At 38.3% G+C, this 19351-nt stretch overlaps 3 protein-coding genes and 1 long non-coding RNA gene across 4 annotated transcripts in view; 1 reads left to right on the top strand and 3 right to left on the bottom strand.

The window, feature by feature from the left end:
• The window catches only part of traf4a (tnf receptor-associated factor 4a), a 32505-nt gene extending 30372 nt beyond the window's left edge, over positions 1–2133 (bottom strand). Inside the window, exon 1 of the mRNA XM_027137030.2 lies at positions 1628–2133. Coding sequence (XP_026992831.1) covers positions 1628–1770 — 143 coding nt within the window. The 5' untranslated portion in view covers positions 1771–2133. The remainder of the gene's footprint in view (positions 1–1627) is intronic.
• A 616-nt stretch (positions 2134–2749) lies between these two features.
• On the bottom strand, positions 2750–13566 carry nek8 (NIMA-related kinase 8). The gene is made up of 15 exons (XM_027137092.2): positions 13422–13566; positions 12665–12870; positions 12181–12413; positions 11965–12096; positions 11659–11867; positions 11255–11334; positions 10731–10918; positions 9896–10043; positions 9438–9514; positions 8010–8127; positions 7739–7889; positions 5155–5318; positions 4890–5042; positions 4331–4489; positions 2750–3297 (listed from the first exon to the last, which is right to left on the bottom strand). The coding sequence occupies exons 1-15, from the start codon at positions 13481–13483 to the stop codon at positions 3269–3271; spliced, it is 2109 nt and encodes a 702-aa protein (XP_026992893.1). The 5' UTR covers positions 13484–13566; the 3' UTR covers positions 2750–3268.
• Positions 13567–14619: 1053 nt separating this feature from the next.
• The window catches only part of LOC125145881, a 12846-nt gene continuing 8114 nt past the window's right edge, over positions 14620–19351 (bottom strand). Inside the window, exon 3 of the long non-coding RNA XR_007144345.1 lies at positions 14620–14957. This is a non-coding gene — a long non-coding RNA (uncharacterized LOC125145881). The remainder of the gene's footprint in view (positions 14958–19351) is intronic.
• Positions 16809–19351, top strand: part of LOC113636785 (TLC domain-containing protein 1-like) — a 6129-nt gene continuing 3586 nt past the window's right edge. The window contains exons 1-2 of the mRNA XM_027137103.2: positions 16809–17627; positions 19254–19336. Coding sequence (XP_026992904.1) covers positions 17422–17627; positions 19254–19336 — 289 coding nt within the window. The 5' untranslated portion in view covers positions 16809–17421. The remainder of the gene's footprint in view (positions 17628–19253; positions 19337–19351) is intronic.

Raw genomic sequence — 19351 nt, 5'->3', positions numbered from 1 at the left:
CCTATATTTATATATATATGTATGTATATATATATATGTATATATACATTATATATGTATATATATATATATGTATATATACATTATATATATATATATATATATATATATATATATATATATATATATATATATATATATATATACATACACATATACATGTATATATATATATATATATATATACACACACACATATATATATATACACGTATATATAAGCTACATATTTATCTACACTCGTCTATTTGCACAATTGCTAATCTTTGCACTTCTGGTAGATGCCAAACTGCATATTGTTGCTGTGTACCTGTACTATGAAATGACAATAAAGTTCTTTCATTCTATCTATCTATCTATCTATCTATCTATCTATCTATCTATCTATCTATCTATCTATCTATCTATCTATCTATCTATCAGTACATGTGTGTGAGAGAGAGCGAGAGAGAGAGAGAGAGAGAGAGAGAAGGTAAAGCAGAGACATTCCACATTCCCAAAAAACTCTCATGTTTTATGATACTATGGCTTTCATGAGAGCATAACTTCTACAAGCTGTTGAGGTGTCTGAGCATTCGGCCTAAACTGGAGGTCGACGTCACACCTGTCACAGGACACCTAATATGTCTGTAGTGGAACATTCCCAGCAACCGTACTTTCCCTCTACAGCAGGCAGGAAAACAGACCGTGGACATTTAAATATGTGGTGGAAAGCAAGATTAAAAAGCTTCTATTTTTAAGTTACAAATAGGACACTTCTCTGTTAAACATAAACATGATCTTTAGAACAAGTGCTGAAGGTAAACATGCATGAGGTCACTGTTACAAGGTGCTGTGGAAATGGGAGTGATGTACAGTAGTGCATTCGTGATGTACAGTAGTGCATTCGTCATGTGTAGAAAGAAGCAATGAAGCGTGAATAAGGTGTGAGGGAAAGGTCCGGCGGTCTTTCAGCACACAGGATCCCTAAATCCTATAAAGAATCCCCCACTAATCCCACGTCTGAGGCTGCTCGACTCTATTAACTCCTATCCGCCCCATCCTCCCAATGAACTGCCTCGGGGTACAATGACGGACAGGGCCAGGGCTTGGGCTATCCACTGCCTGATTACACACACACACACACATACACAGAAATTCATGCAAGACAACAAAAGGGCCATGTCCATTCATGTAAATCTGGTATGATCTTTTGTTCAGCGATGATTAATCTGACCAAAAGTGAAATCATTTTCTGTAATAACTGAAACAACAGTTTGCGGCCAAGACTGAGATAAATAACCAAGAAAACACACATACGATACCGTGTGGATGATGCCAACATGCCAACATCTACTCTGACAGTACTGCACATGAACTGCACGCACAAAACCTTTTGTGTCTTATTGCACATCCCTGAAACCCTCCTGTTGTTCTAAAGCCCTGTGTGATGTGAAGCAGTGTATCTCATTGTGTAACAGCTTTCAGCACAATAACACATGCTACAAGTCTGTGTATGTGTATAAAGGCTTAGAGCCACATGTCTAAGGCTTGTCAGTCATCTCCAACCCCTCTACATGACCTTTCTTTCTTCCACCTTCAGCTCCTATGTACAGTGTTGTGAGGTGTCTGTGTGAAGGCCTCGTACCTGAGGAACTCCTGCAGGCAGGTGTCGCAGAATCTGTGGCCGCAGGTCGACACCTGCACCGGTTCTCTCATGGCTTTACTGCACAGCGGACACTGAAAGCGCCTCTTGGGCTTCTCCAGGAACTTATAGTCGTAGCCGGGCATTGTGACTGCAGACCAGGTGAAGCGGATAGACGGCACAAAGCGGATCTGCTCCCTGATGAACTGTTAGAGAACCTGCTTTTATTAACAAGGAGCGCTGACGGTTAAACCTCCAGCCTGCAGCCTCCCTGCAGCCTCCAGCCTGAAGCCCCACACTATTGTCCTCTTGTCAAGACGGTCCTTCGGCTCTCAGACAACAAACAGGCGAGCGGTCCGGCTGGGAAACGTGTCAGCTTCCTCCTGCTATTGTTGTTTGGTCTTTGGTGAAACGCGTCCACTGTCTATCTCCATGAACACTGACAGTCTTCTGTGGACAAAAGCTCCTGCTCCCATCTGTTTAGGTCGGACAAACCACGCCTTCCTTCGTCTCGTGGGCGTGGCCTAATGCGTCACTACTTTTATTTATTTATTTATTTATTTATTTATTTATCTATTTATTTATTTATTCTGTAATCTCTCTCTCTCTCTCTCTCTCTCTCTCTCTCTCTCTCTCTCTCTCTCTCTCTCTCTCTCTCCCTAACGTGCCCACATGGTAATCTCTCTGTCTTTCTATCCTAAATAATCTGATAGATTCATAAAAAAAGCTCAACTTTATTTATTTTATAGGCTATAATAAAAAGTATTAATAGTAATAGTACTAATAAAAGGAAGGAGTGTTTAAAATATGTTCGAAAACAATGTTACACTTCAATTTTACAAGTAGCTTTATGTTGTAAAGCATCACACATGATGAAGGAGGAGGGTTTTTTTTTGTTTAGGAAAGAGCTCCCTCTATCAGTGGTTGAGCTTTAAAAATGCCCCACAAAATACAAAAGCAGTCTAATGTAAGCAAATTAAACACTGTTATAGAATATGTTTTTATAAATGTGGCTTCAGCAGGATTTAATTACTCGTTCTCGTTAAAATAATAAACTATTCTTTAAGCTGATACAGAAAGTAGACACTTTTTTGGTTTGCACAGAAACTCCTTTTAGTCATTGTATGTATTTAAAAACATTTATTTGAATATTTCTGTTCTTTTGGTGTACAAAAGTTTAAAAAAGTTATAGATAGCATGATGCAATTTATAGAAAGAACAAAGAACTTAACAAATTTTCTTTGGCATTCAGCTGTGTTACATGTTAGTTCTGTCACATATTGTTTCATAATAATCCTACAGGACCGGTCCGACTTCCTGCGAGTGTGTTATATAATTACTTTGTGATTGTATAGCAGCAAACTGACAATCCCATAGCTGAAGCATTCACAGACGTTATTAATAAAAGATTTTGCCTTCAAGCATAAACACTATATGTTATAATTTCAATTGGATATATAAACCCATAAGCCTTCATAATCCATACAATAGTACCTTCGATGTTATTGCACTTTCCATAAACTGTCGTAATGCCTTGAAATTCTTTGGCAGTCCACTTCCTTCCAAGTCTTATAAAGTCATTGTCACTAATTGCTCTGAATGTTTGTTGTCTGTCTGTTCTCTTATGCCATTGAGGTATAAGGGTCACTTAGGGCCAGGGTCTTCAAAAAAAGCTGTAAAAGAGAGTGTCATTATTAGTGAAAGTAACAGTTGATGTGTATATTTAACATCCATCTATCGATCTATCGATCTATCGATCTATCTATCTATCTATCTATCTATCTATCTATCTATCTATCTATCTATCTATCTATCTATCTATCTATTCAAATTCTTTTAATACTACAGAAATATAAAACTCGAAACAACTCAGTCAAATATTTATATATTTTTAAAACTGCAAACTAAAGTTATTCCTTTTGTTTATATTTCACACATTGTACATTAAAAAGCCCCTGACTCCAGCAGGATAGTCACCAAACATGATAGTCCAGTATTCATTGTATTCCTGGGGACAAAGCATGTCTAAATTCAAATCGGCGCATTTAGTAAGAAGCCATTGAAGCTTTAAGGGACCTAAACAAGGTGCGACTTGTGTTACACTGCTACTATTGTCAACTGAGCACAACAGACATCATCAACAATCTGAGGCCCTGTTGCAAAGCTTCAAACCCAACAAAATCTGCACTATCTGCTAGTACCTTCCTGCTCAGAGATTTGGGATCCAGAAAGTTCTTAATAATATAATTCCAACTGTGTAGAGTGATTTGCTAATTCTGGTGCTATTTCTATAACTTTTCAGGTTTTAATAACTTGTAGAAATTAATGTCTACTGATTAACGCTGTTATAATCATTTTATAAAATTGACAATATACGTATCATAAAATGAATATTCAGATATGTCAATATTCAGCGTATGCTTTAACTTATGAGAAGAACTTTCTAACCAACAAGAAAATATTTCATTAAAGTATACAATTCATCTTTCACTAGTTCCTGTTCCTTTACTTAAAATACTGAATACCATCAACATTTTTTGTTTCAATATATAAAATATAGACTTTGCTATCTGGTTTATATTTTTTTAATCTGAATAAAAGATCCCAAATTCTTGGAGCTGTACTGTAAGGCTGCTGTTACTCATAGACGTGGATGATTCCAGAGTTTTCTAATGGAATGTCAAAAGACATATTATGCTACATTACGTTTCACAGCCAAGAGTGTGTTGCCATGGCAACAAGCCACTGATGTAACTGTGAATGGGTGACTCTCATCAAGCTGCACTGCCTTCGGTATCCCAGAATCCTCTTCTTTCCTTCCAAGGCGCCCACGGGCTCCTTTTCCCCAGGTATACACCTCACTTTCTAAAGGACAAAGGAAACTAGTAAATACTAATAAAACATCACACGGTAATAACAGCTTAGTAACTAATATCTGCAATATCTAATAACTGATGTCTGCTTTCTTGAGACAATTCTGTCTAAAGTATTATCTCATTCTGCTTTTAAGAAGACTAAAACATGAAGCTGCTTAATGGACCTGACTAAATCATTAAGCACATAGAGAGTGATCTAGAGCTGAAACAAAAAGATTCTGATGTACCAAAATATTTAATACAACTAGCCAACAGGGACAGAAACAATACAATTATTTGTACTAATGGTTTGTAACAATACCAGTCACAAAAGACAAAACAATGTCTCTCAAAATCTCCTGATACCACAGCCACTCTTAAGTCATTATGATACCGGGTTATTTTAGTACCTGAACCAACGGCCAGAGTGAAGGCGTCTCCGCACGCTACCATGGTGATGCCCTGCAGCCCTGGCACCCGGAAGGGCACTCTGCTGTTGCGGCGAGAGCTGCAGCCAAGCTGCCCATGCTGGTTACTGCCAAATGTGAAACACTGACCTTTCTCTGGGTTTCAGGGCACATTTGCAACAGAAATCTGGTTGAAATCTCTTATGCTGTATCTGATAACTGTACAAAAAGATAAAAAGATCACTAGTCTGATGGATCCTCGTCTCACCGGTGACCGAGGCGGAGTGTGCCGTTCCGATGTCGATGTACACAATCTTCTCGATGTTCAGCGGGGACGACTGAACAGGCTGGAACGTGTGGACCTCTTCTACCTCACAACATGAGGGGGGCTCCTCTGTGTAGTTGGTGGTATCCAGGCCTAGCTTGTTAAACCTGTAAGTGGACATATATTACTGGCCTTTAGAAAAGAAAATGTCATTTGAACTTGATCTGCTCATATTGGTTAGCAGCAAACATGAGTCTTAATTAAACAAACGTATGGATTTATTAGACAATACTTAATAGGATAATCATCATTACACATGTGGTGGTTAAATGTGGAAAGGTCATTTCCATGTGATGATTGATGCTTTTCTCAGTGACACAGCAAGCATTACAGGAATATAAGCATAACAATCAGAACTAGTTGGTTAAGGAAATACTGCAGGATATGATACTGGGACAGTGCCTCAGGGGTTTCAGCTCATGCATTGCAAAACGATCTTTTTGTTTTATAATGTTGCCAAAGACAGAATGGTCAAGATGTCAAAGATCTTTTGTTAATAAAATATATGCTTAGCTTACAGGTTTCCAAAGAAATTGAAGTCTAATCTGAAGCTGTGTCACAAATGCCATGCTAACCAGTATATATTGTATACATGAAAATGTATCAATCAATCAATCAATCAATCTCAATTTCTGCGATATGAAAACAAGTGACTGTGCAGCAGCTCACCAAATCTCACCAAAACAAATATATTTAAATGACATTTTTGCTTGTCATTTGCTCTTGCACTTTAGTGACTTCACTCTGAGCCACCGCCTTTTAGAGTGACTGCTTTATGTTCCAGGAATCCTTTAGGTCTGTGCTACCTTGAGGCTCTTCTTGTCACAGCTAGTTTTTAGGAAATCCCAGCTTTCACTCTGTGCACAAGTACACCTTCTTAAACCATTACAGCATAAGAGTGTATCTAATAATCCGTTATTTCTCGTTCTCTGTCTCTTGAGTTATTCCTGTTGTACCAGTCAGTGATCATGACTCCTTCATCCTTCTGGTCCTACCTGATCCATCCTGATGAACCCATTACTTGGAGTCTCGCACAAGTGACTGTCAGGACAGATCTCTATGAACATGTGCATGGTTCCACATAGACACACTAATATGGATGGATGTTCTCTCTTTAGCTAAAGTTTAGACAGCAATTCCTAAGAACAGTTTGAACACACACCCATCACTAAACTGGGTATAACTTCAACTTTACAAGAAAGTCAAATGATTCTTATACTCAATTTCCTTTTTACAGGAAGCATTATATTACTTTATAATCTACAGTTATAGAAATGATTTATGATCACGCTTCACCTAGAAGAGGATTTTCTCTTCCCTTCTGAGTCTGATTAATCCAAACTTTCTTCATTCTGTCGCTGCAGGGAGGTTTTCCTTGCTGCCGTTGCCTCTGGCTTGCTCGTTACAGATCATTTTAAATAACAACTGTATACCCAAGTTTCTTTAAAACTGTCCATTATTAAAAGTGCTACACAAATAAAATTTCATCAAAGACTTTCAGCAAAATAGAAAGAGCAGCACCCTCTGGTGGGTCTATACAGTAGCTCTCAATTAATCCACACAGTATCCTTTGGCTGCTTCGAGCAGCAGGGCTATTCAATTAGTTTGTCATGGGGCCAGTTCATGAAAAGCATACCAAATGAGGGGCTGGAGAAGTCTGGCTTGCAATATGAGTGAAGACACAACAATATAGGAGCCCATGTGTTGTATTTTCGCACCATAAGACACCAGGCTTTTTATCCCCCTACATTTAAATATGCTTATGGTGTATTTTGAAACTGCATTACATCATCAGTGCATTGTAAGATGCCCATGTAGACTTTTTCTACATTTAAATGGGTAAATCAGCAAGCCGTATCACACTCCTTTACAACTTAACTCATTTGCAGTAACTGAGACTTAATAAAAAAGTTCATAATATGGAAAATATCCTTGTTTCATGGTATTTTTTTGTCAAAATTAATTATTTTAGTATGTCTATTTAAACTACGACTGCCATCTCTTTAATAAATGGCTAACATTTAGGCTGCCTTCTAATGAGAGAAATACATTTTTTTAGATTTGGTAAGAGCAGTGAAATCGGCTGTACAGGTATACATTGTCTGCACAATACATATAGAGTACAGTGGTGCAGGTGCTGGGTGTGTGAGGGATGTGTGATTACTCGTTTTAATGGTATTTATGTGTAAGAATGTCGAACAAAGATTCTCATCCATCATCATCCTGTCAGCCATTGCGTCTCACAGGAGAGGCTGCTCATGAGACGCGCCTAGCATCACGTGACTCCTGCTCTGTGCCACTACTGCGGCTCGTGCTAAATGGAACAGATGCGCATCACTTCAGAACTGTAGGGTCCGTTGTCCGACTGAAATCATTTTATTCTAGAGAAGTCTTTTTTCCCACTTGAAGGGCCGGAACAAATCACTTTGCTGGCTGATTGAGACGGAGTGTGAATGTTCAGAACTTAACAGATTGCACATATTTAAGAGAATTTATAAAAGTGTTTGGTGCTGTTGAAGTTTTATACCTGTTGCTGCCACATGCTAGGATTTGGTGTTGAGTGCTCACGATCATGGAGCAGTCAACCCCACACAATACTCGCTGGGCTTCGAAATCTACTGGGATATTCACCTGCTGTGGGGCATTGTGGGAATCCTGGGTGCCCAGGCCTAGTCGACCTGCAAGGGAAGCAGGGGAGGTTTTAAGAGAGACAGAGAGAGAGAGAGAGAGAGAGAGAGAGAGAGAGAGGGAATGTAGAGTTACTTGATCAGGTCAACTTATAGCTCATGTCAATGTACCATTGTCTCCTCTTCCCCAGGAGAAGACCTCCCTCTCGTTGGTCACAGCCAGCACATGGGAGGCGCCACAGGACACCTGAACCAGCTCATAGCCCAGAAGAGCCTCCACTATTTTGGGCTACAATGAATACAGACAAAGACAGGAGAAGAAGCAACATGAAGGTTTAATCTGTTCTATAAATATGTGGAAAGTAAATCTCTGAAACAGTGACTGTGTTTAAACAAGACTACTGACATTTACATTTACAACAGATCAAATTATCCAAGTGTTCTTTATCTCTATTAAAAACAGTTTAACTGACTAATTAAACTCATTACAGTTACACTAAATGCTATAAGATGACAATTGCAGTGCAGTTACTATCTATTTATGTATTCTGCTTCTAGAACCCTATATTTCAGTTCTAAAATTATAGAGCCCTCAGTCAGTGTGTGGTTAGTGTCAGGAATTGGCCTGGACTTTTTCCTGTTTGGACACTAGGGGGACATTGTTAAAGTTTGTTTATCTGTGCCATGTGTCTTTGTTTTGTTTTTCTGTACCAGGTGTGTAAGCCCAGCCCTTTCCTTATCTGTCCCATCTCTGCACACCTGTTCCTTGTGTTTCAATGATTGTCACCCCTATTTTTACTGGTTGTCTTGCGTCTGTTTTTTGCAGAGTCCTTGTATTTGGTTCCCTTCTCTGTCTCAATATCTCAGTGTGTCAGTGCCAGTCTCAGTGCCAGTGTCTGTCTCAGTGTCTGTGTGTCTGTTTCTGTGTTTCCGTCTTTTGTGTTTCCAGTTTTCTAGTGTTTCTAGCCCTTTGTTAATTTTCCCTAAATGAATCCCTACAGGGCACGGTGGCTTAGTGGTTAGTATGTTCACCTCACACCTCCAGGGTCGGGGGTTCAATTCCCACCTCCGCCTTGTGTGTGTGAAGTTTGCATGTTCGGGTACTCCGGTTTCCTCCCCAGGTACAAAGACATGCATGGTAGGTTGATTGACATCTCTGGAAAATTGTCTGTAGTGTGTGATTGGGTGTGTGAATGAGAGTGTGTGTGTGTGCCCTGTGATGGGTTGGCACTCTGTCCAGGGTGTATCCTGTCTTGATGCCCGATGACGCCTGAGATAGGCACAGGATCCCCGTGACCCGAGAAGTTCGGATAAGTGGTAGAAAATGAATGAATGAATGAATCCCTACACTTGGGTTTGTATTTTATCTAAGACACCTGCTTTCCCTGACAGTTAGGAGAAATAAAATGTATATATTTGACATTCACCTTTATCCAATGCAGATAAATGATACAATCAATTAGCAAACAGTTCAGCATTTGAGAGTTAGAGGTCCAGACCCAGGGTCCAGCACTGGCTCTTTGGAAGTCCTTGGGTTTAAAACTCACACTTCTCAAATACTTACTCTGAAACCTTTAACACTAACTAGCAAGCACTTACCTGTGTTATGTCATTGTAATTTCCATGTCCAAGACACCCATTGCTTCCACTTCCAAATGTCATAATTATGCCTCTGTCTGTAAACAAAAGGAGAAGAGAAGAGAATTAACCACCCATGACAAAAGGTGAACTGGGATTAGGATTAAATAAAAACAGAATAATCCAAAAAAAAAAAAAAAAGCATTAATCTGTCATCTGTAATAAACGCTGAGGGAAAAGCAAATGAACTGTGAGAGCAGATCTTTATGTTGTGTTGAGCTGAAAGCTGTGTTTCAGTGAAAAAAGATTTCATATTGTGAGGAATGTGACTAGACTTGAGTTCGAATAATAAACCAAAGAGTTTTATCACTTTAATGTAATGGTAAATTAAGCTTTAGCATTTTTATTATTTTTAACACTTTTATTTGAACCTATTTTAGCATTTAAACCTTGTTTTTTGCACTATTTTTGTTGTGTACCTGTCATGCAGGTTGTAAAGAGGTCTCCACAGGAGACAGATTTGATGGTGACACCAGACTGACCCTCTAGGAAGCGAGAGACAAACTGGGGCTGCATCTGCTCCAGACCACCGGGTAGAGAAGCCTCGCCGCAGCCCACAGTCGGAGCCTGTGACAGTGTCACATCAAAATATTAAACGGGTCAAAATATTTCAACAACATACTTCTTCAAAAGAAGGTGATGTCAAGAAGACCATCTGAAAAAAATTTATTTTCAATTCAGTTCAATTTTATTTGTTAATAGTCGACAGTGTCAAAGCAGCTGTATAGAAATCTAAAAATTCTGAATAATAAATGACAATGTTTAAATTTGGGACTTGGGAATCAAACTCATGACCTTCTGATCCAACACGTTAACCACTAGACAACACCTACCCCTCTCTAAAGGCATGCTGTGGAGGAAACCAAAGTATCTGGAGAAAATCTCTGAGGCGCAGGTTGAACATGCGAACCCCCCCACACAGGGCTGAGTTTCAGGAATCAAACCCACAAACAACTATGCAAATTTTTAGAAACCTTTTTCTGCCAAATATTATGCAGTCCATTCCAGCCTTGCATATGTCCAGTCTGTATGAAGCTTTTGGGATTCTGCCAGTGGCAGGTGTGAGCACAGTCAGGAGTATCAACAAGAGATGGAGGGAAGACAACAAGGACTGATAGACTTTATTCCATATTCACTGCCATTTATAACATTTCACCAGAACACTTTTACCTTCTAACTCTCAGAGCATCATAACTCTAGAGTGGTATAAATTCTGTGAACACGGGATGCAAAGCTGGACTCTGACCAACTAACCTCCCAAGTGATGAGGCGTCCTGATTTGGTGACACCCATCTTTTGTGTGCGGCCCAGTGAAACCTGCACCACCTCGGTGTTGAGCATGGGCAACCGGAGTGGCGTGGAGATGCCACTGCCCCACGTATACACCGATGACAAGGGCAGAGAGTGCATCATCTTGGTCGAAATTAAGCTTGACAAACCACCTGGAAAAAAAATAGCACCTAAAATTACACCTTATGTTCATGCTTGTTTCAACTATACTATTATTATTAGTAGTAGTAGTAGTACTCATTTTATTACTTAATAATAATAATAATAATAATAATAATAATAATAATAATAATAATAAACAAGATTACAAAAACATTTAGCATGCTTAAAACTGAAAACAAATACATTTATTGGTAAAATAACCTATAACTTAAGCTATCAAAACAACAGTGATAAATATAAAGGTAAAATTTAAATATATGTATTATAAAAATCCCCAAAAATTTCCCTCTATAAAATAAAGCATTAATAAAGCCATAAAATCTAACCCCTTGTTCTTGTTCCAGTCACACGGCTGCCTGGTCTGCTGTGAGAACCTGCCTGCATGGTGGACAGCGGCTTTTCAATTCTGTTTGGAAAAAGTTATCCAGTGAATATATTTATCAGTATAGAATAGAAGCCTTTCATTTGTCACATATACGTTACAGCGCAGATAAAATTGTTCTTTGCATATCCCAACTTTGGAAGCTGGGGTCAGAGCGTAGTGTCAGCTATGATACAGCGCCCCTGGAGCAGTGAGGGTTAAGGGCCTCGATCAAGGGCCCAACAGAGGCACCTTTTCAGTGCTGGGGCTTAAACCCCAATCCTCAACCCAGAGCCTTAACCACTTTAGCCACCACTGCCCCAATATGTTAATGCGTGGTTGTTTGCAAGGTTATGCAAGCTGTCCAACCTGCGCATACGGACATTGCCAATGTCAGTGTAGAGGTTCAGCAGGGGCCGGATGCAGATGGGATTGGCCATGATCTCGTTGAGCTGTGGCCGTTTGGATGGGTCCAGGTTAAGCATGTTGAGAATGAGCTGTCGCAGTTCCGGGCTGTAGCGGTCTGAAATCGGGGCGAAAGTTCCGCTCATGATTTTTAGGACTAAGGCCGGTAGATTCTGAGAACAGAAAACAACTCCTCTCAGACTCTCACTATACAAGTTCAGGCAGAAGTTATATGGTTTGAGACAAATCAAGTAAAAAAATCTTTCTTACAGCTGCCTCAAAAGCTCTTTTGAGGCTGGCGAGTTCATAGAGCACACAACCCAGAGCCCAAATATCACTTTTCTGGTTGTACGGCTTTCCTTCACACAGTTCAGGAGAGATGTAACAAGGGGTTCCAACCACCTGCAATTACAAGAACATTTACAGCACAAATATACTAATAATGGTTCTAAAGGGAATTGGTGTAAAGGTACACAAGGCACTTACAGTGTAAGCTTTGCTCTTGCTAACTAGTATTTTGGAAATCCCAAAGTCACCTATTTTGACTATCATCTGGTGCTTGTCCAAAAGAATGTTCTGGGTTTTAAGGTCTCGATGAAGAATAAGTTTGTTGTGAACGTGGTAGAGGGCCAGTAGGATCTGCACAAAGAAATGCAGTATGGTGTCTTCATCCAGCAGGGAATTGCATCTCTTCTGGATGTAATCAGCAAGAGTTCCACCTAAAATATACAGGACTGGTAACAACAAATACAACAAAAACTCTGATCTGCTCCAAACAACAAAAAATAAAGGCATTGCTTAATTTATGTTTAGCTGCTTGTTATCCAGCTCAGTTAATGGGTTGAATCTGGCCATATTTCAGAATTACATTATTTTTACCCATTACATTGATCTAAGTTCTCATTTTCTCCGAAGGCCAAAGGTTAAAAAGTTTATGTAAAAAAAAACAAAAAACCTGGAAACGTGTTACCTGGTGCATATTCCATTGCAATCATGAGCGCCTTGTCCTCCAGGAAATTTTCATAATACTCGATTATGTTGGGGTGGTTGAGTAACTTGAGAACTTGGCACTCATTCTGCGCGGCAAGACGCTCATCCCTGGTCATCTGCTCCACTGGGATTTCTTTCAGTATGACCAAAGCACCATCAGTTCTCCGACGACAAAGGTGCACGATTCTGTCCGAAAGAAAAAGACAAGCTAATGTTAAAAAGTGAAGGTAAAATTCTGGTCTTCATTTTTATGAGACTTTATCTGAAATCAGACCATTCAATTATGTTCTGCACTACAGATTATATTTCTCAAAAAAATCATTCTTTACAGACCTAAATGCACCTGTATATCAACCTTTCTTTCTAAAGAAGCCACAGAGGAGTGAATTATTGATCAGGCTGAGATTACAGAATCATCAGGCATGCATAGGATAACCTGCATGTTAACTAACATCTAATAAAATAGATTAGGTAAAATATAGAAATATGGAATATAGTAAAAAAAAAAAAAGAAAGAAAGAAAAGAAAAAGAAAAAGACAAGTTTGTGTATGGGGGGAAAGCCCAGGATCCGCTTTATAAGCCATCAATAACAATCCTACTTAAGAATAAAGCACGCGCGCATAAGTACAGTAACTTTTTAGTTTAAAACAAAACATTTGCAAGCTGTCGAATGGATCTATTTGTAAAAGACGGCATTTAGAAAGGAGCGGATTTAACGTGTTTATCTTTGCATTACCCGAACGCTCCTCTACCGACCACTTTGATCTTCTCGTACTTCTCCATCTTGCTGTGAATCATCCCATCGCCTGCGACGTCGCTAAGCAACGCTTCCTGTATCCCTACGGAACGCGAGAAAGGACAAATTAAGGGTAAACCTGGAAAATTCTCCGCGTTCAGGAAAGCAAATCAAAACAAACAAACAAACAAACAAACACAAAACTCACTACGGACAAAAATTTCATAGTTACATTTTTGTACAAAGTGATTGCTTTAAAGCATAGCATGTTCATGATAAATGTAAATATAGACATTTATTTTCTTTTTTTAATGGGAATAATCTTAGAATTTTTTAATTCAATTCAATTCAAGTTTATTTATATAGCTCTTTTTACAATGGACATGAAGAACACGTTACAGAGAGTACCACGATCAAACTGGGGTCATTGGAGTAGGGAGCAATGCTCGACTCTGTGGCACTGCACCTAGACATATCACTATTAATAAAATGGTTTTATTACTACATTTCATGAAATAATAGAGCAGCTGCATAATAACTCACCAGCTGGTACATATATGCCATGGTACTGCCTGACAAGATTTTGCTCAAATCTCTGACTGGATATTGTTGTCTTTCATTGGACGATGCTGGATTTTTAGCAGGGTTATGCTACACAACATACAATCTAATACAGTATGACCCTATAGCTGAGTCAGCTGAAGTGTTGATTAGATACAATCTATAGACCTGAGAGTCTGCATAGGACATGAGGCTTAAACATAAATCCAAATAAATTCTGTATTTACTGGGGTAAATTGTTACAGTGACTAATATTTTTGTAACAAAGCATAGCATATTTATTAGGAAATATCAGTAAGCAATTAAAGAGGTGGAGATTTTCAGTGATACTGTTCCACTGCATGCTTTAGTTCAATGGAGCTCTCAGTTTCAGTGAGAACAACAGGTCTATGCATTCCTTGCCAATGACTGAGCCGTAAAACCAACACACAACACAAAAATATGCAACCAGACAGTCTTAGGCTGTAAAAGTTCATCATGAACTTTCATACAAACACAATTAAAAAATCACTTGTATAATGCTTATGACCTTATTTAACTTATTACATAAATAATCTAATCATTATTATTTATATATACTGGTTAGTGCTACTCATTTAGACAGACCATAGATCAGTCATCACTCATTGCTGGGGTGGAACATGCTTTGTGAGCAAATCCTGGAGGCTTAGCACATTCCTCCTCAATGAGCATTTTTTCTTTTGTAAAGCTAAAGTAAACTTAGTTAATTATGGATGCTATGATTCATTATTAAGTACTGTGTGAACATGTGCATGTGTGTGTTTATTAGTGAATAAACTTCATAATGAATGCCAGTTACATAATTGCACTTTTTGGCCATATAGTATACAGTTATAGAAGGGAAAAGATCACACTCTCCTTTGTCACCCTGATGAAGATGGCTTCCTTTCTAAATCTGGGTCCTCTCAAGGTTTCTTCCTCATGTTGCCTCAGCGAGTGTTTCCTCAACACTGGCTTGCTCAAAAGAGACACATTTTTAAATGCAAAATTTAGATCCTGAATTTATACATTTCTGTAAAACTGCTTTGTGACAACGTCTATTAAAGCTCTATACAATTAAAACTGAAATAAATGAAATTATTCCTAAATATAATATGTAAACATAACAGGAAACATAACCGTGTGCTTCTACACACCAAATAATTTAATTCAATTAATTTCATTTCATTTCAATTAAATTCAATTCAAGTTTATTTGTATAGCGCTTTTTGCAATTGACATTGTCTCAAAGCAGCTTTACAGAACATAAACATAGAACAAAAGGTTAATATAAAGAATAATACAAAGATTAATAGAATGCAGTAGACTTGATTTCTTTAGACATGACTGAAATAATAGCTGCAGAACGGTAGTTGTTGGCCATAGAGTAGCACAGAGAGAGGATAACAAGCTGTTATGGTTACTGAAACTAATAATCACACCATATCATAGCACGTTTCTGTCATTTAGTTTCATTGTTATTGTATGTGCTAGTTATTCTAGGTTTTCTATATGAGAGAGAGAGAGAGAGAGAGAGAGAGAGAGAGAGAGAGAGAGAGAGAGAGAGAGAGAGAGAGAGATGATTCAGCTAATTTAACCATACAGACCAGAGATTTTCTGAGGTTATGGAGGTTAGAGTCCACTGGGGCCACTATAGACCCTATAACAATGCCTTTAATCCCTTGTGTTCATTTTGAGGCCAATATAATATAAATAAATAAAGGAAAATAAATGAATAAAGTGGGATCTTTTTTTTTTTTTTTTAAATTATAACTAACCTTAGTTTAATCTTAGGGCTAAAGATAAAAAAACAAATCCTAGGCTGTTGTTTGTAAGAATATGATTTTTAGCTGAGGTGAAAAAATAACTCCTTTCTTCACTGTTTTTTTTTATTGTCCTGAATGTACTGTTCATTAATGAAATTATTCAAACACATCTTCTTTACTTACTGATGAATAACGTTAATAATCTACTTAGTGAAGAGGGCAATACATCCTCAGGTGTTTGTGCTGCCCTCTTGTGCCTATTTTAAATTCCCATTGATAATATCCAGAGGCTTCAGACCATGGATTCATTCAAAATAAATCAATGTCCTGTGATTTATGCTCTAATTTATTTTGACTCATTCAGACAAGTATGAAAAATTCATAGCATGACTGACAGCTATGATGAGAGCGAAGGCTAACTAACACATGCTTCCTCTGAGACATATTAAGGCATGTTTTTGCTTGTGGTCTTAATTGGTGAGCCTGTGCCATTACCAAAATAGGCTTGATAGCTCCAGATCACAATGACTGACACTTGCAAGGAGCTCTTCACCAGCTTTCAAAGAAATCCCTGGATCCTGGAGCTCCTGCAACAGATTTCAGGCATTGGAGCTTTGGACTTGACTTTTTTCAGCTATACTCTCTCTATATGTTAACTCTCTGATTTGCAAATGATTTTTTTTATTTAAATGCATTATCTATCTATCTATCTATCTATCTATCTATCTATCTATCTATCTATCTATCTATCTATCTATCTATCTATCTATCTATCTATCTATTTATCTATCTATCTATCTATCTATCTATCTATCTATCTATCTATCTATCTATCTATCTATCTATCTCATTGTTTAGCTACTGCTTGTTCATCATGCATGACGTATGACGAGTCTCATCACCCTTCCCCCACTGAAAGGGAGTTGTGACTCGGGGTGGGGGTGGTTTGTGTGTGTGTGTGTGTGTGTGTGTGTGTGTGTGTGTGTGTGTGTGTGTGTGTGTGTGTGTGATGATAGTGGTTCTTTCTGACACACACCCGACACTCATACATAGGCACACTTGCTGTCTGTCTCTCTCTTTCAGAAAGTGGGTGTTAGATTTAAATGACAAAATGTGCTTGTAAGAGATCATTTCTGCAGCACCTCTTTGGAATTCACCACTGACAGCACTCTGTGTCTCGTGACAATGCCTGCAATTTGTCCATGACATATAAACAACACATTGTTGTGTGGAAACAATCAGCCATTTTGTCTTGCTGTTTCAGAGCTTTGAAAAAAAAAGATGGCTTCTGGCTCAGACATCCCTGTTATTATTTCATGAAATAATGCGACGTCGCTCCTCCTTGGTTCCTGGCCATTTTTGAGCATACACCCCTCCCTTTTCCCTTCTCTTGTCTCCTCTCTTTTCTCCACTCCCCCTCTTTTTCCATCACCCCTCTCACACCATTCAGCCTGCAGAAGCTGCAGCAGCAACAGTCATCTCGACACAAGGGAGGAGTATAATGCACAGAAGTAAGACTCCCTCTCTACCTCAGGGAGCTGAAAAATGTGAGACAATGTGTGACGGCTAATAAGGAATATAAAAAAGGGCCAAGAGAGACCAAACAGCGAAAGGTTAGCCATAGGAATCCCAGAGCACACCACAGGGGACCTTACAAAGGAAGGCGGGAGACGATGGATGGAATACTGTTGATGGTGGACCAGAACCCTGTTCTCTCTGTGTTGTTGTTCTCTCTCATGTTCAGGGTGGTCCATCACCTCCTAAGGAAGCTTCCTCTGCCTAAAGTAGTAGAGCATGATGAGCTCCGGTCCTGGAAGTGGAGAAACCTCAGTGTGTCTCTGGTCCATTCACTGCTCACCGGCCCATGGGCCATCACCTGGTAAGAGATACTGATTCATGTGGTCGATGGCGGGGAATGCTTGTGTGTGTGTGTGTGTGTGTGTGTGTGTGTGTGTGTATGAAAATTTGGGATTGATAAGGTATAGTTTCACTGATAATACAGGGATGGAGTTGGAGTTGTTTAATGCTGATTTGGTTAATTCATAAATGATAATGAAAGTATAAAATAGCAAGTGTTTCATTTCGATGGATGGTTGTATATTAGCATCTGTGCCATCTGTATCCTAGATTTTTGTTTATAATGTATGTATGAAACTCTTTGGGAATGAAGAAATAGAAGTCTTAAGTAAAAAGAGGAAAATCTGGAATCCTAGGGAAATGAAAGAGGGAAATCCTAACATAAAGGCATGGAAGCCTAGTGGTTAAGGTGTTAGACTACACATTGGAAGATTGTGAGTTCGATTCCTAGTTCCACCAAGCTGCCACTTCTGGGCCCCTCAGCAAGGCCCTTAACCTTCAATTATTCAGTTGTATAAAATATAAGGTCCTCTGGATAAAGGGGTCTGCCAAATGCTGTAAATGAAATATGGGTCAGCTTATAAACAATAATATTATTGTCCTGTATATTTTTTGTTAATAACATTTAAAAAAGAATTAAGAATAATTACTCGATTGAAATATTTTAAATTACCACATATTTTACTATAATGGTCATAGATATAATTTACCAATGTTTGTTATTGTAATATGTGTGGATGTTTTCCTCAATGTCCATTTACTGTACAGTATTTTTATCCTGGTTAAAGTATAAAAAAAAATAATAATAATGGAGGTGTGCTGGACATTCACCCTTAATGGGACATCAGTAGATCACAGTGTACCATGTGCACACACGCACACAGAATCCGCCTTTATTTATTTATTTATTTATTTATCTATTTATTTATTTATCTATCTATCTATCTATCTATCTATCTATCTATCTATCTATCTATCTATCTATCTATCTATCTATCTATCTATCTATTTATTTATTTATTTATTTATTTATTTATTTATTTATTTATTTATTTATTAGCATTTTGCATTTTTTTTATTTAGAATTTTGTTTTTGAGGAAAACTGAAGTAGGCTCACAAAGACAAAACTCAACACAAACAGTAACCTGAGCTCAGAATCGAATTCTCTCATGTTGTTACATTGAACAATGATCGATGCTGAAGATGGTTCTTGCTGTTTTCTTCCTGATGTTGATTATTGTTGGTTGGCAGCAAATGTGAAATTACTTTAATATCATAGCAATGAATTCGTGTTAATGTCAACTCTGCAACTGTGCCCTCCATCCTAAAGACTTTCCTGGGATGGAAAACTTAAAAGATTGTTACAAGGCTGGAGAATCCTTTCATAAATCTTAATCCTGGTATTCCCCTGACAGCCTTTTTGTTTTTTTTTAAATCGGTATACATAGAGTTTCTATTATATAAGACCCTATTGTAAGCTGTTACTATAGAAACAAGAACTTATTAGAAGGAGAACATTAAGGTAGACCTGTGCATTACTATGTAGTTGCTACTACAGAAAATCTTATGACAGGTTAAGATTAATAGAAAAATTGTAATATAATTGTCCTGTGTAGATTTATCTGTGGTTACTTTATCACTCTGCAGTGTGAGCCTATGGCCAGAGATGCTGAGTAACATGCATTCTTTCTCCACACCAGTCTGCTACCTGCTTGTGAGTGTTTCCGCAGGTCAGTAACATCCCC

The sequence above is a fragment of the Tachysurus fulvidraco genome, chromosome 11 (genome assembly GCF_022655615.1).
Source record: "Tachysurus fulvidraco isolate hzauxx_2018 chromosome 11, HZAU_PFXX_2.0, whole genome shotgun sequence".
NCBI lineage: Eukaryota > Metazoa > Chordata > Actinopteri > Siluriformes > Bagridae > Tachysurus > Tachysurus fulvidraco.
Note: the sequence above shows the minus strand (reverse complement) of the source record. Positions and strands in the feature narration are given on the sequence as shown.

Coding starts and splice junctions, on each gene's coding strand:
- nek8 (XM_027137092.2), bottom strand. CDS start 13,483: ATGATTCACAGCAAGATGGAGAAGTACGAGAAGATCAAAGTGGTCGGT. Junction 9,515..9,895: donor CTTTACAACCTGCATGACAG/GTACACAACAAA, acceptor TTTTGTTTACAG/ACAGAGGCATAATTATGACA. Junction 5,043..5,154: donor ACACTCCGCCTCGGTCACCG/GTGAGACGAGGA, acceptor CCTGAAACCCAG/AGAAAGGTCAGTGTTTCACA.